At 37.5% G+C, this 25,385-nt stretch overlaps 1 protein-coding gene across 1 annotated transcript in view; it reads right to left on the reverse strand.

The window, feature by feature from the left end:
* The window catches only part of TBCD (tubulin folding cofactor D), a 157,024-nt gene that overhangs the window by 29,275 nt on the left and 102,364 nt on the right, over window positions 1–25,385 (reverse strand). The window contains exons 19-28 of the mRNA XM_087955684.1: window positions 23,213–23,293; window positions 22,194–22,267; window positions 18,313–18,430; window positions 13,771–13,831; window positions 12,518–12,540; window positions 5,008–5,039; window positions 3,043–3,105; window positions 2,422–2,498; window positions 1,321–1,402; window positions 219–334 (exon numbers count right to left, since the gene is read on the reverse strand). Coding sequence (XP_087811810.1) covers window positions 219–334; window positions 1,321–1,402; window positions 2,422–2,498; window positions 3,043–3,105; window positions 5,008–5,039; window positions 12,518–12,540; window positions 13,771–13,831; window positions 18,313–18,430; window positions 22,194–22,267; window positions 23,213–23,293 — 727 coding nt within the window. The remainder of the gene's footprint in view (window positions 1–218; window positions 335–1,320; window positions 1,403–2,421; window positions 2,499–3,042; window positions 3,106–5,007; window positions 5,040–12,517; window positions 12,541–13,770; window positions 13,832–18,312; window positions 18,431–22,193; window positions 22,268–23,212; window positions 23,294–25,385) is intronic.

Here is a 25,385-nt window from a genome sequence, read left to right on the forward strand (position 1 = left end):
TCCAGAAATAAATGTGAGGTAATGTTGAGATTTTACCATTAGTCTTAATTGACAATGGAGACAAATGAAAAAAATAGCAGAAATCTGGTTATAGAAATCAAACATTGGCAATATAATCTATTTTATGTTTAACAACACAATCACGAATCATTAAAAGACTTTTTTTAAAATACTTGAAAACTGTTATAAGACATTCTACCCTGCACCTTAGCTCTCACCTCCTGGAGTTTGCCTTTTAGAAGAAACTTCGGAAGGGCACCCAAGGCTAGTGAAAAACCACAACGAATCATTTCTTCATGGCTTTGAAGGCCTGAAATGTATTGCACCAGCAAATCTGGAAAACATAACACTCACAGTCTGAGTAATTAAAACTCCAGAAACAATGCTTTACAGCACTAAAATAACTACTGATTATTCTTGAGGAACGGTGGAGATTAAACAAACATTTGAAAATTGTTTATGTAATATTCAGTATATAATGCATTCCTAATATTTCTTATATCCAAAAACCTTCAAAAGTTTTATTATGACAGTGTTTTGACAGCAAAGCATGAGAGTAAGCCCCACAAGATGGCACGAGTCAATTTTCCTTCAGTGACATCATTCTATAACTTCAAGCCATTCAGCATATCTTCACTGCAAGATATGTTGTAAGGCATTACTAATGGATTCTCTGAAAACAAGGAAAGCATTTTTTTTTAAAAAAAAAAAAAACACTGTCAGGAAAGAAATTCAAATTTTTTAAATATATGGATTTCCCCTTTGGGGAAAATATTATTATTTTTTCCTGCTGGCCTTCCAGAGACCGATTAAAAAGCTGGCTCTTTTACAAGCCAGGGAGCAACAGGCAGTCTACCCCCTTATAAGTAGCTTTAGTTTGGTATATGTTTGTGCTGTTATAATCATCGGTGTGCTCTGTATATTTTTGGTGCTTCTGTTTCTGCTTGTTCTAGCAGTTATTTCTTTGATGTTTTAACCCCATTGTGTAAGACACCTAAAATTACACTATCATTGAGATGCCATACAAATAGACAAATAAAGAAAAAAGAGCAGCACAGTGAAACAGCACAGCGTTCACAAAACATTAGCCTATGAAACAAGGAAAAGTTCTAATTTAACGAAAACACAAACAAGTTAATTGAAAATTAAACAAAATAATATGCTAGAGAAAACATGGGTAATTGGCCATACAAAAGTTTGTTCTATATGAAATTTAGTTCAGGCTAATGTTTGGCTTGTGCTGCACTATTTTTTTTAGTTAGCAAGATACCAGAAGTTATCCTTAAATAAAAAATAGAAATGAATCGGGTGAATCATTACCTTGCTCAGCTAGATTTGCTCCTCCCTCTTCATTGCAGTAATATTCATTACATAAAGCAGCTAATGCAGACACGGCTGACTCCTAAAACAAAAGCAAAACCACAAAGATATATAATTACTTCTCTTTCAAATGCACTCTGAAAGAATTCTACTGTAGAGACACCTGATAGGTCATCTGCAAAAGTCCTACAGTAACGTATTTAATGTCTATTCGTGCAATTATTATGACTATGTCAGATAACCCCATTCATGTGAGATTTCACACAGTTGAGTAATATCCTACTACGTTCAATTGTTCCACTTTTGGAGCCAGAAGCAAGTCAGGCTGGTCAAACAATGCTATATTACAAATTATCCTGAACTAAAACCTCCATTCAGTAATAGGATGGGAAGATATTGCAATTAGATTAGTATTGCTGTAATCATGGCTCTGAAGAGGTAATACTAAATTGAAGTACATTTCAGTACGCTCTAATTATAGCTTAAATAAAACATTGTTTTTTTGTTATTTAATCAGTACTTTTGTTCAGTACTGCTGTACATTTGGATCGGTAAAAAAGTATTGGCTATTATATCAACTATTGATCTGATTTATCTCAAGTTGATATACTATACAGGCAATCCTTGACTTGCGACCATAATGAAGCCTGCCCATCAGTTATAAATTATGATGGTTGTAAAGTGGCTCATCCATGTGACTGACCTGATTTTACAACATATGTTTGCAATGGTCATTAAGCAAATCGCTGTGATTGTTAAATGAATCTAGAGTCATGAATTGAATACCATGATCATTAAACACACTCATTGTTCCCTATGGGGCATTTTTGCCCCCCCCCCCAAAAAAAACAGAGTTAAAGGCAAGTTGTTGGCAAAAAGTGATATAAATTGAGGTCACATGACTGTGGGACATTGTAAATGTAGGCCAGCTGCCGAGCAGCAGAAATATGATAACATGAACACGGGTGTGGGAGTGGGTGGGGGGGGATGTACTCTCTGCTTTGTTTTAGAAACCCTAGAAATTTAAACTGTAATATAGCAACAACAACAAAAACATGGTATTTTGACATTTTAAGATCAATACAGATAAAATTACTGTACTTTTACTTGCTGTCTTGAATTGCTTGAAATAAGATGAAGGCTTTTAAAACTATCATTTATCAGCCACTGCCAGTCATCTGAAGATAAAGAAAAAAAAATACTTGGTAGCATATTGGTTGCCTTGCTTTTTAGCACATCTACATCTTTTTACGAATCCTTACAGGTTCTAATTCCAACTGAAATTTGTTTCAATTTCTTTTTGCCGCTACCTTTTTAGAAGATGTTCCATAAATAAAATCCCCACATAAAAACCCACCAGAATAGCAGACATACGGGATATAAAAAAGCAACTGCTACTCCACATTTTCCTGGAATTGCCGTCGTTTTATAACATCTCTAATGGGCATCAATAGCCTCGATTTCCACCTACTGACATCCTGACACTACTGTGATGAATGAAGCTGAATATAGCAAACATGGCCATGATATCAAGATGACAGGAGGAAAAAAGAAAATATAAGAAGTATATTGAACCACTCTGAATTACATCTTGTGACAGTAGAAAATAAAGGAATTTACATGATTATATTCTTGCTAAGTAAATAATACTGTCTATTTGCTAAAGTTATAATTATCAATAAACAGACATGGTAGCTCTACAACATGACAAAAATCACCTACCAATTATGGGATCTTTTCTAAAAGGCAATTTTGAAAGTGACAACTTTTCAATCAAAGTGCAGACTAGAAAACAAGAAGGGGGAAAAAAGCAATCAAAGCTCCATGCACTGAATTAAATGGCATTCATAAACCTTTTTACATGGGGTCATGGTTCACGAAGTCACACCATTATTACTACACAGTAAATAGCACTGTAGGGCAAATCTATCAGCAGAGGGAGATATGACAGGAAAAAAAGTACTGCTTCGGAGGATGGGCAGTAGGAAATTGTATTCCTCATTGAAATGTTGATCCACCACCTTCAACACCAGGTTCTGAGCGCTGGATCACTGCTGAAGGACTTTATCTCAGGGGCCTCTAGTGAGACAAATGTTGAATGCCAGGCCCATTTGTAATACAAATGTCTTTTTGTAATTTTATTTTGGAGGAGAACATGGACCTGGAATGTATCACCAGTATCTACTATTATCTTGACCTGATAATTGTATCTTCCAACACTAAGGTAGGAGAGATGGGGTACACTGAGATCCCATGAGATTCTGACGGTGCCCATAGTTGTTCTGTGATAATTTGATGATGGCCCATCCTGATATTTTGCAGATGCAAATTTGAACTTGAGTTGGTGATGGATTCCTTCAAATTTTGCATTATGAGAATATCTGGGAATTCACAGATGTTATAGAACAGGGGTGTCAAACTCATGGATCATGGGCCAGATACATCATGCACTAGCCATGCCTACCCCCTTTTTAGTGAAGGGAGAAAAGTCACAATACATCACGTGATGACAATGTGACGCTGTTATAAAAGATATCAAGATAACAGAACCATAGGCTTGTTGCAGTCATCATAGTCCTAAGTCACATAGGCTACACACATTAAATCTGGTTAGATTGTGATTAGAGGGTTGATCTGATCAGACTTAAAGTACAAGGCCCCTACTGAGCAGTAGGACAGATCTATGGTCTTCCAGACATCTTATGAATCCAGAAAAATGTTCTTAGTAGCATATCCTCATTCTGGAATTGTTTGGCTTTTGAAATCAGAACACCATCTCTCCTTTTCTCACTTAGCACTTTTTTTCATAGAACATTTGGAGTGGAGAATTCTCAGTAATCGATACTAAAACAGATTTTATGTTGTAAATTTCATTTTGTTTTGTTTTTATAAGTGTAGAATGTCTTAAGAGTCCTGTGACTAAGTAGTATATAAATTTCTATGGTTAAAAAAATAATTCTTAGCAGCACAAAGAACATTATAAAAATATTAAATTACAAGGGTAGACTTTTGAGGAAATAAATAATTAATTTGATGACCTCAAATATGCTGAGTAAATCACCCCAAAATGGCAAATTTGACTATTAGAATTGTGGGCCAGCAGATTTGCAAGACATTAGCCGGGGAAGACTATATTCTATTCGTACCAAGAATTATTCATTACATGTTAATATATAGATGTGGCAAGTAGAAATCCCAACAAAAGCTCATATTTCCTAATACCCAAGTATTTCTTTACTTGACAGCAGGGAAAAGTTCCTACATCCATAGAGTTCCTTTTTCACTGGAATCCCATCATACACACATGAATTAGCCCCTTAAAACAGTGTTTGGGGGAAGTAATTGATTTTGACATCAAATTGGCAAGAAAATTGGTTATTGCAATGGCATTGTTTTCTGCTATGGATTAAAAACAGGAATATAAAAAAAGAAATCTGGGATTTGATCATGTTTTATTCTATGTTTTCTGAATCATGAATGAAGAAAAATATATTTTGGTATCAGAATTTTAGATTAGGGAGAATGGCTGACTTCTACTTTAAGAGAAAGCTATTGAAATCAAAGAAAGGTTGGCAAAATATTCAGTGAATCAGAAGACTAGCCAAGTTTATATTATATAATCTTAAAATGTAATATTTCTTTCCAAATTATATTTGTAAATAGAATGTTCTATGTCAAGTAACATACCAGCTGGTCTCATTAGTTCTCCACCTAAACCTCTGGAAAAGAAAGAAGGAGAAAAACCAATTTAAGAAACAACATCACTGCCAGCATTTTGCACTGACATGACGGAAAAAGGAAAAGAAAATTGATACATAAATATAAACTTGCCTGTTTTGTCAATATTCAATACATCAAAGCTTAATAAGAAGGATATGCATAGACCTCTAGTACTCCCAAATTCTTCTCCAGTAATTTACTCCTTTCCTCGCATGAGTAGTAAAAGAAGTCAGAATTTGAATTTTCACTGTTGCTTTCTATTAACTGCAGTCTGTGGTTAAGAGCTTATAAATATGTCAGGTGTAGGAGTTAGTTTTCAAACCCAGATCTTAATTCACAACTAAGTTTATATGTGAATTGCAGAAAGAGGAGAAGCTAACCATGCTGCATGCAATGGGAATAGTTCTGCAAACCATAATTTATTAAGCTAAAATTTGCATTCATAAAAAGTTATGTGATGTGAAAATGCGGCTTCAGAGTTATCCAACAGCCAAATCCAATTCTATCCTCATTTCATTACATGTTTATAAAAAGTCTTTTTAAAGTCAGCTTTCTGGCAACACTTTTGGACTATTCTATGGAAAGCATTAGAAGAAATCTGTGGTATTAAGTTGATCCCATAACCCTCCTATTGCATTATTTTTGAAAAGTATCTTTTACTTCCTTAACAAATTCAATTTTCAATTTTAAAACTTTTATTTCATTATCTTATTCATATGTGAACTACCCAAATTTTTAAGTACAGTACTGTATTCCAACAACTACAAACCATGCCATATACTAAAAGGGCCTTATTGCATTGGCATCCTCCTTTTCCTTTTACTAATATACATTCAATTTAAAAACAGAGTATGATGTTTGAGTTTCATGCTTTTTCTCATCAGCACTGATCCATTTAAACTGGGCAGAGAATCACATCACATTTGAAAATACCTGTGACAGGGATGAAAAGGAGGATGCCATGCTAAGCCTCTGTCTGTCTGCTATGACACACATTTTATTCCTGAATTGCTCATCAGTGTGTTCAGGTGGAGATAGAAAATTGTAAAACTGTCCAGAGTCACTTCGTGGGCAGCATATAAATATAATAAACTAAAGTAAAAAACAAACAAACAAAAATCACTGGATCAATGCTGGCACAAAGCGGGCCTTACCATGTCTCTGACAAATTACTGGAATAGCCCAAGAAATTGGAGATCAAGTACTTGATGTAAAACTCACATCATTTCAAGATTTCTATTTCTGTAGTAATTGATAAAAAATGTTCTAGCCAGGAATTTGTGTTACGTGCTTTAAATTTCTGTGTTATGCTAAAATTTAAATGTTCCTTTTTTCCTTTATAAATATAAGAATTATGTGCATCTTTCACCCCACGTTAGGATTATTTATGGAGCTATACAAACATATTTCTGTAAACGCTTCCAGTGATAATAATTTGATAATCTCTCCAGTGCAAAGTTTTCTGCCAGAAACCTCATTATTTGTACCAGACCAGCTTCCACCCCCTTGAGCTTCACCAGAACAAGAAACAAACTCTGCTAGATTATTGGAACTACTGATATTATACTACAATACAGTATCTTGCAGGCCTAAACCTCTAGTTATGTGTCTTTATGCCACACAGCTAGGAGGATACAGTAATTTAGTTCTATTTTTTAACATTTTGACTCTTTGAATTGACAAAAAGATAAGCATAAGGTGTGAGAGACCTACACCTTCAACCCTATGATTAGGAGGAAAGATGACAAGTGAGGTCCCCTATGGAAGTTAGTTGGTGGTAGCAGGAATTACCAAGCAGAGGATGGGATTCTAGTGTGAAGTCACAGAGGCTTCTGGAACAGGAACTGGGAGACCTTCCACAGGTTTTCATACTACAAGTGTAACTGGACACTTAAAAGCTTTTCTTGAAAAAAACAATTATCATTTACTAATCCATTTCCTTCCTTCCTTCCTTCCTTCCTTCCTTCCTTCCTTCCTTCCTTCCTTCCTTCCTTCCTTCCTTCCTTCCTTCCTTCCTTCCTTCCATGCATTCCATCCATCCAATCCATCCATAAAGAAATGTATATGTTTTTGTAGTACGTATCTGTGACATAATGTAAGCTAGATAATCATAGTGGTTTAATAACAGCTAGTAAGAACTTCAATAAGGATTTTAACCTGAATCTTTCTTTTTGTATATCTTCCATTTTTTTATCACTGGTTCTGAAATCCCATTGCTTAAGGTCCTTTCCCATACTAATGGTAGTATATAAAACCAAAGTAAAGCTACTAAAAAGATGCATGAGACTGAGAAAATGCCAGCATCATTATAATTGTATTGTTTTTTTCCCTTAAATTCTAAATTATATAATGGAATTTGTATCAGTAATTTCACTAGTAACAAAACTAAATCAAGCAAAGTACACTTGCTGAAATACTGTAGCATTTATGCATTTTGAAATTCTGGAATTCACTGCCTCAAGATGTAGATTTTTGAACTGCTTTAAAAGAGATTAAACAAATTTATAGAGAATAAGGTATCAATAACTATTAGTCATGGTGATTAAACATTATCTCCAGAATCAGAGATAGCATGATTCTCAATTCCAATTACAAGAGAACAATGGGAAAAGGCTGTTGGTAGCTGGCTTTACATACACGCTTGCAGGATTTGCATAAATATCTGGTTGGCCAATATAAGAAACATAATCCTAGCATAGACAGATTTTTAATCTGATCCAGAGGGCTTCTTTTGCATTTTTAAATTCAATGACAGTAAATATTAAGGGAAAATAGAGCATAGAAAGATTATGCTAAGGTTGTATTTTTTGTAATAGATGAAAAATGAAACAGACTAGTATTGCACAAATGGAAAAAAGAAAGAAAAAGTTACTCTTTAAAATCTTTATATCTCATGACCTTATAACTGGGGAATGCACTAACTGCCTTCATTCAATTTGGTAGCCTATACTGGACTCTGAAAATGGTGTAACCAAGTTTGGAGGTTGCAAGCAGATCTGAAATGTAATTTGTAAAACTACCTCTGTTCCCTCATGGGAAAAAAAAACAAATATCCAACTTTGTTCTTCAACAACATGGGATAAATATTGCAAGTAAATAGAAAACTATAAGTGCAACGTGTCAGATTCAATAAACATCTGTGTACTGGATCTTTATATTTTGCATCTGATTTTAAAAGGAAAAGCAGTACTGTACTACAACGTAACTGTTTTGAAACTGAATGTAATTGTGTTTGCAGTGGGAATGCGCACCCCCATTTTCATATGGAAAGATTTCAGATGGAAATATCTCTTTACACAAATGGAATATATTTAATAGAAATTATCAAATAATAAAACAGTCAGTAGCTAATTAATTCAACCTTAAACATGATCATTACACAACAGTTCATGTGAATATTGAGGCAGAATCATGCTGTACAGCACATAGTAAAATAAAAATATCTCTGTAACAAGGCTATACAAAACATTCTGAATTCATACCATTTTGAAGTCATTTACTTCAAGCCTCAAGCCATGGCTCATTTCAGATTTGAAATACCACATTTCAAGGGCAAACCTTTCAAATAAACGCAATCTGTTTCATCATTTGAGAAGCACTGTCAACTCAAGCTAGGAATATTTTAAATCTGAATAATTTCAATTTCAAGGTGTTTTTGTATGGATCTTAATCTTCAGCCTCCAGGCTTTTATGATTTTAGTGACTAAACTGTGATGTTCTCACGTTAATTAAAGGGCAAAATTCCCAGTTACTAAATGCAATATTCCTCTTCACTTCTTTTTCCTATTTCAAAGCTACTATACTTGGCAGCATGTTAGAACTCAGGATAAACTATATGGGACTAGAACTCTGTGGAGTTCCCAATTTAGAAACCATACAACTCCTGACTTTTTTACCTTGTGGAAACTGAATATAGCCTGATATACGTCATTCTGCATTGGCAGCAGGATTTTACTGAACCCAATACATACATTTACATTAACTCAACTAGTCAACCAAGATCACTGTTACTGGATTTTATTAAATATTACTTCAGTTTATCTCGCAAATCATGTAATGGTCTTGTGCTCTACACTTTCCAAGGATAATGCTTTTTCTTTATGATATATAGCTTTTGCCAGAGTCACTTATTAACATAGCAAACAGAAATCAAGCACAGGCTAATGTAATTATTTGTTCCTCTGGGAAAGCATTTCTTATTTCTGAAACAGAAATTATCATTTCAGAAATCAGTTAATGCAGCCACAAAAATTTGATTGCTAATATCTTCTGACATATGGTTAGTGTTATTTTGTTAAAATTCCAAGAAAACGCTTTTCAGATGGGAATTTTCATGGCACTGTACCTTTGTTATATTCCATTAAACTGGTTTAACTTGTTTAGCAGAGCTATTCTATTAAATGCAAAGGAGCTTCTTTGTTTAAATAATCTGTATAAATATGGAACAACTAATAAGTCTCATGTTACATATAATTCATAGTTAAAGTAGTTATTGCTCTCAGAAAAAGAAGAAACATTTATACTTCTCCAAGTCTGTAATACTATACAAGATGGCAAATCTACAAGGACGTGTGTGTGTGTGTGTGTGTGTGTGTGTGTGTGTGCGTGCACACACACACACACACACACATACATACATACATACATACATACATACATATGGTATTCAGCTTTGTTCAGGCATTTTTCCACGTCATTATAGTTGTGCTTTTAAAGTTGTAGCAACATTTCGGCAGAATCTCATCTGCCATCATCAGGCTTCTGTATTGTGTTTGTCTGTGAGTCAGACTTTCACAGCCGTTTCAGTTTTAAATTTGGGGCTAGCCTACTGCTGTGCCAGAATGTTTTTTTTTTTCATCCTGATTAGTTGGGAGTCTTGGTCTGTGTTTATTGGTCTTGGAGTTTGCTGTGTTCTGCTTGACTGGTGTTTCTAATATCTTCTGTCTGTTTTGTGGCTTTTTTTGTCTTGATTGGCTGGCAAAATTGTGTTCCTATATTGGAGGCTTTTAGTGCAGCTTGGCTCCGAGTAAATGGACGACTATCATTTATTAGGAAGCTAGGTTTCATCTGGGTGCCTGGTTGGGGTGTGTTTGAGCTGGAGGTATCAGGGGGGATCTGTTTGTGCCCAGGTGTTTGCCTGGCTTGTGGTGTGGAGATATTTTTGCTTGTGAGTGCAGGCTTCCAAATTTGACAGTCTGGTGGAATCATCTCTTCTATTCATGCTTTCAGGTCTTTTTTCAATCTCTATGGCTTCTCTGATAATTCTGTGGCAGGGGTTTTCTATAGTGGCTAGGGTTTTGGTGCCATTGAAGTCGATGATATGACCTGTGGCTTTCATGTGTTGGACTAGTGAGGAAGTGTGTTCCAGCTTTTTTTACTGCATTTTTGTGTTCATCTAGGCGGGTACTTATTCTTCTATTGGTCTGTCCAATGTATGTGGCACGGCATGATGCACAGGGGACTTCATATATGCCTTGGTTTTCCAGGTCAATTTTATCTTTGGGGTTTCTTAGGATGGCTGCTATTTTTCTGTCTGTTTTGAAGGCAGTCTTGATGTGATGCCTGTGTAGTATCTTACTGATTTTGTCTGTGGTACCTCTTATGTAGGGCAGGACAACTGTTCCATAGGTCTGTTCATCTTCTAGGTCTCCATTATGTCTCAGTGTGTTTTTGTGGATCAAGCCGGTGATTTTACTTTTGTGGAAGCCATTAGCTGTCAGTACTTTAGTCAGGGTGCATAGTTCAGTCTTTATGTGTGTCTTGTCTGCCAGGCGTTTGGTTCTGGCGATTAGTGTTTTGGCCACGGAGTTTATCTGTGCTGGGTGGTGGGATTGGGTGTTGAGGTAGCGGTTGGTGTGTGTTTTCTTCTGGTATGTGGTGTGTCCTAGTGTGCCATCTGTTGTTGTTTTTTTTGTAGATTAGTACATCTAGGAATGGTAGTTGTTTGTTTGTTTCCGTTTCTATGGTGAACTTGATTTTTGGGTATGTGCTGTTTAGGTGTGTTAGGAAATTGTTTAGGTTTTCTTTTCCATGGGGCCAAATCACAAATATGTTATCGATGTATCTTAACCATAGTTTGGGTTTGTGGGTGGCATTAGCTAGGGCTCTGGATTCAAATTCTTCCATGAACAGGTTTGCAATGACGGGTGACAGTGGTGATCCCATAGGGGCTCCTTCAATTTGCTTGTATCTTTGTCCTTTGTATATGAAATATGTGTTGGTTAAGCAGTGTTCTGCTAGTTACATGAGGTGTTTAGCTGGTTGGTATTTATTTTTGATGATTTCAAGAGTTTCTTTTATCGGGACTTGAGTGAATAGTGAAACCACGTCCAAACTTACAAGCAGATATACATACATACATACATACATACACATACATACATACATACATACATGCAGGTTTTGGCGTGTTTGGGTCTTTTCCTGTGTAAGATTGAGAGTATCTTGGTGACATTTCAACAAGGTCCCACTCGCCATCTTCAGGCTGGTGTTTTGGCTTCGTGCACGAAGCCGAAAGCACCAGCCTGAAGATGGCGAGTGGGACCTTGTTGAAATGTCACCAAGATACTCTCAATCTTACACAGGAAAAGACCCAAACACGCCAAAACCTGCACCCATGAAAATCTACGAAAACAACAGACTCTACTTGCTATTTTTGTAATTCTGCCAGACATTTTTTTCCCCTTTGGATACATGCAGCATGTATTTGGAGGCAGTTGCACATAGTGAGTCCCTTTTAAAGAAGACATGTTCTGCATTTTGAACATCAATTAATGTGTTGCTGCCCAGAAAAGCACACTTCCATACAGAATAATTTCTTAGCAGTAGTAACAAGCTAGCAAATAAGACATAAGAGGCAGCAAGCTAATAGATCAGATGGAGAAAAGGGGGGGAAAACCAGCAAGCAGAATTCAGCGTGTACACTGTACACACAATCTATATTCTGTGCTGGATAATAGTAGTTGAAAGAAAGAATGTTCTCCTGCTTGAGCAAGTACTAGAAGGAAACTGTCTGCCAACATGTTGCAGACTGAGAACATCAGTTTAATTTCCCAACTATTTAAAACAACTTGGTAATTTCATGAATCAATGTTATGTGTTTCAGTTAATGCTGATACTGTTGATTACATGTTGTTTTTTGCTTCTCGTCTAGGATGACAAAATGTCTTGACCTGATAGTTGTCTACCTTTTAAACAGCTCACACTATACAGTCTTATGCATATCCTTATATACTTTTCCACATACTTCACAGAATAGATATGCAACATAGATGGACTTCTAAGATGAGCCTGCTCCATTCCTGATAAAAAAACCTTCTCTATTGTGTTCATGCAAAGTCATCATAAAAGTAGGAATTTAAACACAAAAACCATGCATCCTTACACAAAATGGATTACACATTTCAGAAACATGCTTATTTATTCTTCAAAATTTCATTCTCAAAAATGCAAGTCTATTTGACACGAATTAGCTTACCTATACAACTGACGCTGACGAAGCTGTAAAAGAATGAATGGATTTTACATTAAGAATTTTCATTTCCCCCCCCAGTGTTTTTCAAACTGTGGTTCATGTGTTGATTTGGAGAAGAGGGTAAAAAATGTATTCCTGAATGAATTTAATAATAACTCTTTCCTTCCACCTAAGAATCTTTTCCTCTTTCTCTAGGCCATGGCAAAAGAAAAGGGATAAATTATCAGTTTAATAATGATAATATAATAAATGTAGCATGGCTTCCATTGCTTTAGACATTGCTTTTATTATTTAAATCAGTGGTTCCCAAAGTGGGTGGTACCGCCCCCTGGGGGGCGGTGGGATGCCTTAGGGGGACGCTGAGAGGCAAGGGGGCTGACAGGGGGGCACTAGGAGGCGACAAGGGGGTGCTGGAGGTGAGCGGCAGGGCACAATTCAGGGGTGAGAAAAAATCCCGCCACCGCTGCCTTCGAGGCAAGGCCCCGCAGGATCACTCCATTGACTTGCATGCACTGGTGCAAGGAGCTCAATGGGGTGATCCTGGGGGCCTCGCCTCAAACGCAGTGTTGGGAGTGGCTTTGCTCTCCTTTTCAAACATCCCGCCGCTGCCGCCGTCTTCAGGGTGGCGGAGCCTCACCCCGAACGCAGCATTGGGAAAGGAGAGCAAAGCCAGAGTGAGCAAAAAGCCAGACTGGCTTTGCTCTCCTTTTCAAACATCCCCCCGCCGCCATCGTGTTTGGGGCGGCGGGGCTTCACCCCAAATGCAGTGTTGGGAAAGGAGAGCAATCTAGTCCAATGACCTGCTCCAGCAGGGTTGGAAGGTAGTATGCGTATATGTGTGTGCATGGCTGTCAAAACTCCAAAAACAGGTCAAGTAGTTCTGGGAAGGCCAGTCATAAATTAGAACACTTGCTAAGCAACAGACCATTAAGTGAGGACCACTTGTATTTGGTTTGCCTGTCACCAAACTACGCCCACCCAGTCATGTGACCAGCAAGCCACGCCCACCCAGTCATGTGACCAGCAAGCCACACCCACCCAGTCACGTTACCAGCAAACCACACCCTCAAATTAGGCCACGCCCACAGAAATTTGAATCCTGCCCCTGGGTGGGGAGCATTGAGGATGAGTTTGTAGCACCAAGGGGGGGGTGGACCGAAAAAGTTTGGGAACCACTGATTTAAATAAACAGAAAGATGTTTTTTTCTATTTAAAAGATATATCTGCCAAAATAACTTTTCATAATATATACTAACCTCCAGATGAATCTGCTTAAGTCCTTCCAAAGTTTTTTCATCCAAATAAAATGAAATAAATCTACAAGGTTTAAAAGCATTTTAAATCAATACAGTATTATTTGACATTTTTTCTCTAAGCATTTTTTCTCTAAGTAACTATTTGATTCTTAATTAAATGTAAACACTGTGAAAATTCTATGGCTATTACTACAGGTAGTCCTCAACTTATCACCACAATTGAGCCCACAAATTTATGTTGTTAAGTGAGACATTTGTTAAGTGAATTTTGTCCCATTTTACAACCTTTCTTGCCAGAGTTGTCAAGTGGATCACTGTAGTTGAGAAGTTAGTAACCCAGTTGCTAAGTGAATCTGGTTTCCCCGTTGACTTTGCTTGTCAGAAAGTCGCAAAAGGGGAACACATGACCTGGGGAAACAGCAGCAAACTAGTGCTGTGAACTAGTTGCCAAGCATCTGAATTTTGATCACTTGATCATGGGAATGCTGCAAAAGTTGTAACTGAAAAATGGTCATAAGTCACATGTTTCAATGCTGTTGTAACTTTGAATGGTCGCTAAGCAGACTGTTATAAGTCAAGGACTACCTGTATTATCTACATCCTTTTTCACCATAAAACATTAGATTTTCTTCTCCAGTATTTTTAATTTTAATTGCTATGACAAAAGCCATTTTTGTAGGTTCTGTTAATTTATTCTAACATTATTGCTTGACAGATCCATGTTTGACACCTTTCTAACACCTGCTTTTAAAAATATATAAGACAAGTGCTCACACTCAAATACAAATACACACGGGAGGGGGGCACTGCCCCCAAAGATTACATTGGTAGATTTTGAAAATCTGAACACAAAATCTTTGCACTAACAAGTGTGGATAAATAATTAGAAGCCAAGGATTTTTTGTTTGTTATATGTTTTGGGGAATCAGTCTTCATTCCCAATGACTGCAATATTGTAGTCCCCGAAGTGTTCTTGGCAAGCTTTTTGGAAGTGGTTTTCTTTTGCTTTCTCCCTAGAGCTAACAGGGAGTTAAATGGCCCATGGTTACCCAGCTGGCTCCAATTCCTAAAGTGGGACTTGAATTTGTAGTCTCCTTGAATGTAGCCTAGTGTCCTTAATCACTGTACAAAACTAGTTCTCTAGTAATTTTACACCTTATGTCATACAAATAACCCACCATATTTCTCAATGGAATATGGGGAGGAGATCTTCATCCAATACACAATGAAGAGTGGAAGATCAACAGATTAAACAAAATGAAGAATGATTACAAGCAAGTTGCTGCCCCTTTCAAAAATCTCTTTCTATTCTGAAATATGAATTTTTTCCACCTACCCTCATATTCATTTCAATGCAACAATGCAACCTAGCCTTACCTAGGTAAAAAAGTAATAATGTGTTTTATACTAATCCATAATTCTAATCCTTTAAGTTTTAAATAATACCAAAAAACTCAGGAAAAAATATTTCACAAATGATTAAATGTTCTAGTTCTCTAGTAACTACTATAAAGTAGAAGAAGATGCAGATAACAGTTCGCAGCTTATAACAATAGCACTTAGAGTTATATACCACTACATAGTGCTTTACAACCCTCTCTAAGCACTTTACAGAGTCAGCATATTGCCCCCCAAAATCTGAGTCCTCATTTTACCCACCTCAGAAGGATGGAAGGCTGAGTCAACCTTGAGCCTGGTGAGATTTGAACAGTCAGCAGAAGTAGCCTGCACTACCTGCGCTCTAACCACTGCACCACCATGTCTCATTATATCCATAAAGTTATTGGAATATCTAACCCTTGGTCCCTTTATAATGACTGATAGGAAAAAATCTCCATAGCTTTTCACTATGAGAAGTCAGAAGTAAAGAAAAAGATTGAACTATGCTGGCATATACTCAAAGTCAAAGTACACTAAGCATATACTTCAAATTAATAATACTTTTTTTGTATCTGATGAATTAAAAACAGGATATGAGAAGTAAATACCGTGTTTCTCACATAATAAGGCCGGGCCTTATTTTTTTGACCCCGAAAAACCGGCTAGGCCGTCTTTTCGGGGTGACTTAATCCCCGTTGCATCCTCGGGTGGGCGGGCGGCGACAGCTTGGATGTTCGGGAGACCTTCCATCACCGTTGCTTTTCCTTCTCCTTTGCTGCTGCGGCGTTACAGTAATGCCGCGGCGTTTGGTGCAGCCACGTGCGGCCAGTCAGGGCTCCTCCCTGCAACCGGAGCTCTGAGGAGACACTTGGCTTCAGGCGCTCCTGTCGCCGCCTTCCCTTTGCCTTCGAAGGTAAGCGAATTATTTTAAAACCTCCACTCATCCCATCAGGGCCGCGCCGGAGCCGTGCGACCTGGGCAGAGCCGGGAAGCGAGCCGCGGGTGTTTCCTGGTTCTGCCCAGCCCTCACGGCTCTGCCGCGGCCCTGGCGGGATGAGCGGAGGTTTTAAAATAATTCACTTTACCTTTGAAGGCAAAGGGAAGGCGCGACAACAATATACCAACAACAAAGGCAAATCCTCAAGGTGGGCTGGAGGGAGGTGGCTACGTGCCCCTGGGCTGCTTCAATGCAAGGTCCTGACTTGCAGCATCCTGCCGTTGCCACTGCGTCCTTTTCGCCGCCGCCTCCCTCTCCGACTGCGAAACTCGTGTGCTTCGTCAAACGCTCCGAGCAAGGCGAGCTCTTTCATACATAGAGAGAGAGAGAGAGGGAAAGACGCCAGCGTGCTCCGAGAGGCTGGCTCTTTTCTCTAGCCGAGGCTTACAGGAAGTGCCTCCAGGGCCGTGGCAGAGCCGTGCAGGCTGGGCAGAGCCGGGAAAGCAAGCCGCAGGTGTTTCCTGGTTCTGCCCAGCCCGCACGGTCTGCCACGGCCCTGGCGGGATGAGCGGAGGGCCGGCGGGAGGCACTTGCTGCCTTGGTGACACTTTGGTGCCTCCGCCTCCTCCTCGCCCATCGCAGGTGGCGGTGGCGGCGGCAAGCGGCGGCGCTTCGCTGAGGGAAAAGAAGACAGCGCAGCCACCTTGCTTGCTTTTCCACCTGCCCACCCCAGACGGCCTCAGGAGCGGCAGCAGTGGCAGCAGGCGCGCACACTCCTGCCGGCAAAGGGAGGAGAGGCGAGGAAAGAGAAGGGAGTGCGGCAGCAGCGGCTGTCACAGTATCGTCTCATAGCGGGCAAGGCTGGCAAGCTGAGGTGGCCGCACCAGAGAGCGTCGCTGCCGACCCCGTCGTGAGGATAAAGGAGCGGGATAGAGATGCAGTCAGATGTCAGCCTCGGCTAGAGAAAAGAGCCAGCCTCTCGGAGCACGCTGGCGTCTTTCCTCTCTCTCTCTCTCTATGTAGGAAAGAGCTCGCCTCGCTCGGAGCGTTTGGCGAAGCACACGAGTTTCGCAGTCGGAGAGGGAGGCAGCGGCGGGAGCGGCGGGCAACGGCAGGATGCTGCAAGTCAGGACCTTGCATTGAAGCAGCCGGGGGCACGTAGCCACCTCCCTCCAGCCCACCTTGAGGATTTGCCTTTTGTTGTTGGTATACTTGGCTTCAGGCGCTTCAGGCGCTTCCTTCGAAGGTAAAGCAAATTATTTTAAAAATCTCTGCTCATCCCGCCAGGGCCGCGCCGGAGCCGTGCGGGCTGGGCAGAGCCAGGAAACACCCGCGGCTCACTTTCCCGGCTCTGCGCACCATTCCGGTGCAGCCCTGGTGGGATGAATGGAGGTTTTTAAAATAATTCGCTTTACCTTCAAAGGCAAAGGGAAGGCGGCGACAGAAGCGCCTGAAGCCAAGTGTCTCCTCAGGGCTCCAGTTGCAGGGAGGAGCCCTGACTGGCCGCACGTGGCTGCGCCAAACGCCGCGGCATTGCTGTAACGCCAAGGCAGCAAGGGAGAAGGCAAAGCAACGGTGGTGGAAGGTCTCCCGATATGAAGTGCTCCACCAACGCAGGCAGCACCATATCCGGGCATGCAACAAAGTACTTCCTAACGGCAAGCCCCACCCCGCCATTCCCCCCCCCCCCCATTTCGCATGTTTAATATGGGACTTAATTTGGGGGGAGGGACTTAATTTGATTTTATGCCAATAAATCATGCTGGGGCTTCCTATTGGTGGAGGCCGTATTGTTGGAGAAACACGGTAGTTCAAAATAATTTTAATAAACCAAGTGCACTCATAAGGTATTATACTGTACCTAATTATTTTTTTTTGGGGGGGGGGGTGATTATAAGATAATTTAAACATTGTTATATAATTGTGGTGATCCCTTTTCAGATCTACAAAGGTAAACTACAAAAAGCTGATGGATGATACCAACAGTAAAAGAAATTCCTGATAATGGCAAGTAATAAACAATAATCAAACAATCAGAATGAGTTATGGTTGAGTTGTAGCTTTAACATTTCTTTATATAGGAGCTAGGAAAATATGAATTACTATATGATACTTTGAAAATTGTACTTTATGCAACTATCATTTGTTAAGATTTTTATATGGTGAAATGGTGAAACAACTTAAGGATAAAAGGACATCTAAATAAACAGTAATGTTCTTATTACCTCTTCTTTTCTTCTGCTAGAAGACTCAAAGCACGGGTGATCTCAGCACATGCTAGAATTGCTCCATGACGAGTATGGAGATCTATACCAACTGCTAAAGGCAACAGCTTTGGTAAAACTGTAAGACACATAATATGAAAAGTGGTAAGTTAAATTATTACACAACAATCTCTTCTATTCAGAGATTTTCTATATATATTTTCAAAAGAGCAAAGAACCCTCAGAGACTACGAACAAAAGAATGTAAGTTCGGGCTTCTGGTTTGAAGTCTCTTCAGCGACAGACAGAAATCCACGATCGTGCGCGATTTTGGTCTGTGCTCGCCGCTGGAGTGCCCCGAGCTGGCTGGTTTTGGGGCTAAGCCACCCCGTAGAGGTGAAGAGGGAGGAGACCGCCAGCAGGGTTGAGGAGAGCCGCATCTCTCCTCCTTAAATGGCCATTACTCCCTTTCCCGAAGGCGGTTGCAGAGGTGGTCAGAAATGGCCACTACAAAGAAGAACTCAGCCGGAAAAGAATGTGCAGGAGGAAGATAAGAAGTGAAAGTTTTGGCTGACCAGGTTAAATTGTAAAAGCAACAACTAAGGTACCCTGGAATTTAAACTTACAAAAAAATAACATCGCTCCCAAAGAAGAGTCGGAAGCAGCGAAGGAAAGTGAAAAGGGAAAGATTTGGCTTTTTTTTTCTTCTCTCTCCTTCCCTATACTGACAACTAAGAGACTTAAATAAGAAATCGGAAAAATCCGCTTTGACATCAATAGGCAAGTAAGCTGAAAATAAAACAAAATGCCAAAGGGATAATAAAGATTTCTGGACACTAAATTTTTTTTTTTCATAAGCAGGAAGGGAGAGAAAAAGAATAAGGGCAGGATCTGGAAGAGAGAGGAGACTGCCTGGAATTAAAAAGAATCTACAGTAAAACTTCAACAAGACTTCTAAAAGATACATTTTAACTGAAACTTTGTAACTAAACAGTAACCCCAAGAAGAGAAAGTGAAAAAAAGAGCAAAAAGAAACAGCTTGCGTGTATTTGGATTATTTGGTGATCTTTGGATTCTTGGTTATTACATTTGAATGACTAAAATTAATCGGGTGGTTGTTTAAAAATTTATACAATGGCACCACTTCTGGATGAATTGAAAATGGAACTTAAAAAGTACAAAGAAGATGCACAAGAATGGAAGGGTTCTTTTGGCTTCGTTTTTCAATTCTTAGAAATGGAGATTTGGAACTATGAGAAAAAACAAGAAACGTCTGCAAAACAAGAAGACTGGGACAAAGAAGAAGCCATCTTTAATGAACAAGTAATTTTATGTGGGGAAGAAAAAGGAAAGGGGGGAAAGAGAATGGAGAATTTAAGATTTAAAAAAACAACCAAAGAAAAGAAAAATAATTCGAAAAATAAGTATAATACTGGAAAGCAACAGAAAAGGGGAATACAGAAGAGAGAAATAGAGGTAGAGAGACAAGGGGGTAAAAAGGGGAGAGAGAAGAAGAGAGGGAAGAAGGAAAGGAAAAGAAGTTACAAAGGACCAGAGCAAGATATAGAGAAACAGGACCTATTTAGAGATAATGGGTGAAAATCTAACTGAAAAAGGGATTCTGTAAAGGTACATAATATTGTACTGTTATATTAGTAATAGAAATAACTTTAGAAAATTGGAAACAATGTATGATTAAAATGAGGGATAAAATAGTTAGTGTAATTTAGTGAAATGTTTGTTAATAAAATAAGTGAAATAAAATAAATGAGAAAATTGAATTAGGAAGGAACGGGAACATTTTAATTAGTTAATGTTTTATAAAATATAAGTGAAGAGGGGGGGGAATGAATTATGGAAAGCTTATAATTGTTCCCATAGAAGTATGATATTTAATTGAAAAGTAATGTTAAAGAAGTTAAGACTTTAATGAATATTAATATTAATGATAGAATTGAATTGGAATGGAATGTGTTGTTTTAATTACATACATTTATAATTTTTCTTTTTTTAAGAATATAGTGTATATTTTAAGAATGTACCAAGCAGAATCCGAATGGAAGTTATGTATTATATTGAATGTTATAACTTTAGGGTATATATTGAAGCCTAAATAAGAGTTAAATGGATAAACTTAAAAGATATAAAGGCGTCATACTCCAATCAGTAACTATAGGAGAAATTTTGTTTAATGAGAAAAGATAATAGATAATTGAAACAGGACAGAGAAAAAATATAAATACAATTATTTGAATTGAGATAATTAAAATAAAATTGAGAAAATTAAAAGAGGGGAGAAGCTATGCAGAAAATGTAAAATAGTAATAAGATATGGAATAGAACATAAAAATGAGCATGAACCTAAATTTGTGTCTGTACGAAGAAATGTAACCCGGGATTACGCTACTTTCAAAAAAGATGTTTTATTTGTATTTTTTTTTCTCTTTGTGAAAACTCAAATAAAATTTACAAAAAAAAAAAAAAAAAGAATGTAAGTTCCAAAGATGTTTTCTTCAAAAGGCAACTGGACTTTGTTTTTCCTTGAAGACGTTTCGATTCTCATCCGAGAATCTTCTTCAGTCCACTATTCAATCAGAACTGAAGAAGCTTCTTGGATGAGAAGCGATATGTCTTCAGTAAAAACAAAGTGCAGTTGCCTTTCAAAAAAAGCATCTTTGGGACAACCATGACCAGAATGACTGAAGAATCTCTACAGAGATAAGAATGTAAGATAAGCCTTCTGGATTAGGAAAGGGTCTATTTTAGTATTTTATGCATTTAGGAAACTTGCAACAATGAACAAGATGTCAAGAGCTATCTCCCACCGATACAGCAACATCAAGACTAGTATCATTTGATTGCCTGAATTTGTCAGACTGCTTTTAAACCCAACTAAGTTAGTAACTATCATCATAACTGGTGGCATCATATTCCACAATATTTCTTGTTACTGCATTAAGCTTTAATGGATGACTCCAAATTCCAACAGGATAAATGGAAAGGGGTAATTCAAACTTCCCTATCCATCTTTATTTTAAGCAAAAAAAAAAAAACCCAAATACCACAGCTTCATTCCTTATACTCATTTTAGTTATTATTTTCTGCATGATTTCTTATGTTTTAAGCTGAATGACTAATACTGTTCACAATGTTCCAGCTGTAATCCCACCCCAAATTTATAAAAGGGTGCTACAATATTAGCAGTTTTTTAAAATAATCTTTCTAATAATTCCTAGCCTGGGACTATTTCCTTTTACAGCAGCCTCCAATGTGGGCTGATATTTTTAATAAGTCAGCTAATTCCTAACTGTAAGATTAGGGCAAAAGTAACATGCACCTAGGTCCACTTTTCACTTGCTACATGAAGAACGTACATTTCTGTGCGAAGTACAAAACACTGTTAAAATAATAGTAATCACATTCACTGTTGCTGGCTTCTATTCATAATTATTAATTAATTTAAAATACATAGGAAGGTGTACAGAAAATAATAAGCATAATAAAAACAACAGAAAGTCCGTCACATGTTAAGCAAAAGAAGGGTTGGAACAATTCTCAGCATTTACACAGTATAACAATCTCTCTGATATTAGTTGGAATAACACATGCAAATTTTATCTTTAAAACTATGGCTGCATACATTTATAAATTTTATCAATAATAAGATTTTGAGAATTGGAATTACTCTATGAACCAGACAAGTTGCAATCTCATATTCACCTAACTGGATCAAGATCTGTTGAATGCAATGCAATTTATTTATACACATATAAATATACTGCTAAGTAAATATTTTGATCAAGGTACTTATATAGTTTGTAAGTGTGCAATGTAATATTAAGTGTTGGCTTCTTATTACACTCATTCTCAGCACTTTTGAATGCAAGAATGTTTGTACTCACCTTCCTTGGTTATATATTCAGGAGCCAATGGAGTGAGATTATGCAGAGCTTCAGCTGAAAGCTCCCGAATAACACTAAAAATTTAGGAAGAAAGAGGAGAACCAATATATATGTAATTTATTTTGCATATTTCTATGCCACTCACTCATGTACAATTACTTAAAAATACAAATGTGAAAACACGCAGTATTAGTTAGGAAAAAAACTCATCAAATACAGCTACTGTTGGGCTTCCAAAATTTCTTATCAATGAAGCTGAAGCTACTAAAATAGAGCTCCACTATTTTTTTCATAGAAGCTATGGTCTGTAATATTGCTCCTTGCTTTCTTTTCTGGAATAGTCACTTCCAGAAACCAAAAAAGCATCTGAATGTCCGGTTCACTGCGTTCCAGGAAAAAAGCAAAATGAATCAAAAGTTCATTTTTGGAGCAGTGAGCACATTTGAGATGTTGACTCTATATGTACTTTCATTATAATGTTGCCATTCATTTATCAGAGAGTAAGCTCGTGTTCACTTTGTACCGTCCTTTCTATTTCTTCCTGCTCTAGTTATCTGACTGCCTTTGTTTAGTGATTAAGCACAAGGCTAGATATTAGAAGACTGTGAATTCTAGTCCAGCCTGAAGCCCAAAGCCAACTGGGTGACTTGGGCCAGTGACTCTTTGTCGATCCTAGGAAGGAGACAATGGCAAACTATTTCCAAAAAGCTTTGCCAAGAAGACTGTAGAGATTAGTCAAGCTACCCCCCAGGAATCAATAAGAAGGTGAAGGAACAAAAATAAAAATGAAATAATAGTATCAGCTAAGGACTCACCATTATTAATTCAATCTCAATCAAGGAAAATACATCATAATGAAATGAAATGACATCATAATGTTAAAATATGAATGAACTAATGTTAGCAATTTATAGAAAAATGAATTTCCAGATCAAAGAAAAAAATTACATTGCTAACACATTTTAAAAAAGGATTGTTTTTATTATCAAATTATTACAAATTAGCACTAGTAAATATACCTATCCCAGTGGTTGATCTTCATGTTAATCAGATGATTGATCATTGGCTGTGTATACTCAGGAAACCCAGCAACATATACACTGAGGAGATTGAAGAAATACATAAAAATCACAGAAAGATTACTCAAAATTTGTTCCATATAATATAGGGGCCATATTCCTATCTATAGCAAAGAAATGGTTTGCCTAATAGTTTTGTCAAAGATTTCTATACCATCAATTTTAAAAGATTTTTTCCCCCTATATTTTTTCACTAGAATATAAAAAGGGCCATATGGTACTGCATTTGCTTTATACACTGAACTTTGGAAACTCACAAGCATGGATCTGGAGGGTAATAACTATCTATTGCACTTCCAATATTTAAGAAGGACTTGTAATCACAAGAGAATATACTATTATCACGGTAAGACATAGATTCATCTCTATAATTAAATCAATTATATTTACCAGGTCAAATAGAGAGATTAGACACCCATATTTTTCACAAGAGTGCCCTCTCTAAGCAATTTTGTTGAATTCTACTATAGATTATAACAATAATTTTCAAAATAATAGAAAACAGAACATTTTGTAATCAAGTATTACAGATTACAAATTCATATTTTCTTAAAATCCAGAGTATGTATCTCAATCGCAATTTAATTAGCTAAATACTATGCAGTAGCAGGCTTAAAAATAAAGTTGGATAATTTTTATGTTATTGACAAAATCCAGGAAGCAGCTTCAAGAACTTGCAGGGTTTTAAATAGCAGGATGTTGAGGTATGCAACATTGTCTAGGAGGTATTAAATATTTAGGAGCAATTATTATGAGCATTCAAATTCAGCTTAAAATGCATAATTGTGAGGATATTAATTATTACAATATCTTTTCCTTAATATTATTCATTAGAATTACAGGAGTTAAAACAAACTTCTAAAATCCTTAAAACAGATGCTTTAGAAAATCAGAATGCAAAGGTCCCAAATTTCTCTATTTCCTTCAAAGGACTGAATTGAGAAGGACTGGGGGAGAACAGAGTAAAAAAAAAAAAAAAAAGCCAAGACATTCTTCAATTTAAAAAAACCCTACCACTGAGATAGATCCTTTCATTTATGTGCATTATTTAAAAAGCAATTCTAAAATAATTTGTCATTCCGTCAGAAAGTCAAGCCTGTAAGTCAATATTCCCTAAGAATCATGAGGGTTACCATCAAATCTTTGATCCTCATCTTTTGCAGAGAATAAAACGGTTGTATTTCAGGTCATAAAAGACCCATAATTATCATTATTTTTAACCAGCTGTTTAAGAAAAACTGGAAAGAACTGTCTCCACCCTACTGGCATTGTCTTGTTATTCTTGAGCCATGGAAAGAAGAGTTGAGAAACTGGCTGTGTGTAGGAAGAAGGTGTAGGAAAGAAGGGTGGAGTACCATGGAGACGTATTAATACTTACAGATTAAAGGATCTGAAATATTGTAATTTAGGACCTATGTAGTAACAGAAATAAGAAAGCACACTTCAACTTTTTAATATATGAAGATACTTTCTCCCTAAAGTAGGAGTTCATAGTCTGCCCCACAAAGCCAGGAGGTCAGACTACATTTATGAAGAATGTGTCACCTAGTCAGAACAGAGATTTTTTTTTCTGGAGGCCTCCTTTCTTGGCCATGGACCTTCCCACCAAACAGTTGCTTTTAAATCTTTGACCAATATTTTTCACCTCCCCATTCGTTCACTCATATGAACTAGTGGCTACGTGGATTATGTTTCATGGGTTTGAGAACTGATCATCAGGAAACATTTTGGTTTGGGGCTGATATAGACTGAATTGGTAAGAGTATGGCTAAATTGTTTCAGAGTATATTATAGTTTTGAATGTCTTCCCTAAGTCAGAAAAATTACATGCAACACTGTAATTTTTTCCAAAAAGAATTACACTAACTGTGAAAACAGTCGAAACTAAGAGCTGCGTTCTATATTAACCCAATAAAAAAATGAGAAAAGCTAGATAATGAATCTTTCAGGCAGACCTGAGCTCTGTCAGAATACCTTAAGAACATTCAGGACTACAGCTTTAAATCTCCAAGCACTGCATCCCCTTAGAAATGCAGACAGATATTCCAAGGGTTTCCACATGACGTCTGAACATGGAGGTACATGTGCACAAATAACACTTCTATTATTAATA

The sequence above is a fragment of the Notechis scutatus genome, chromosome 2 (genome assembly GCF_049901735.1).
Source record: "Notechis scutatus isolate UNSWTSFEM ecotype Mainland chromosome 2, rNotScu1.2, whole genome shotgun sequence".
NCBI lineage: Eukaryota > Metazoa > Chordata > Lepidosauria > Squamata > Elapidae > Notechis > Notechis scutatus.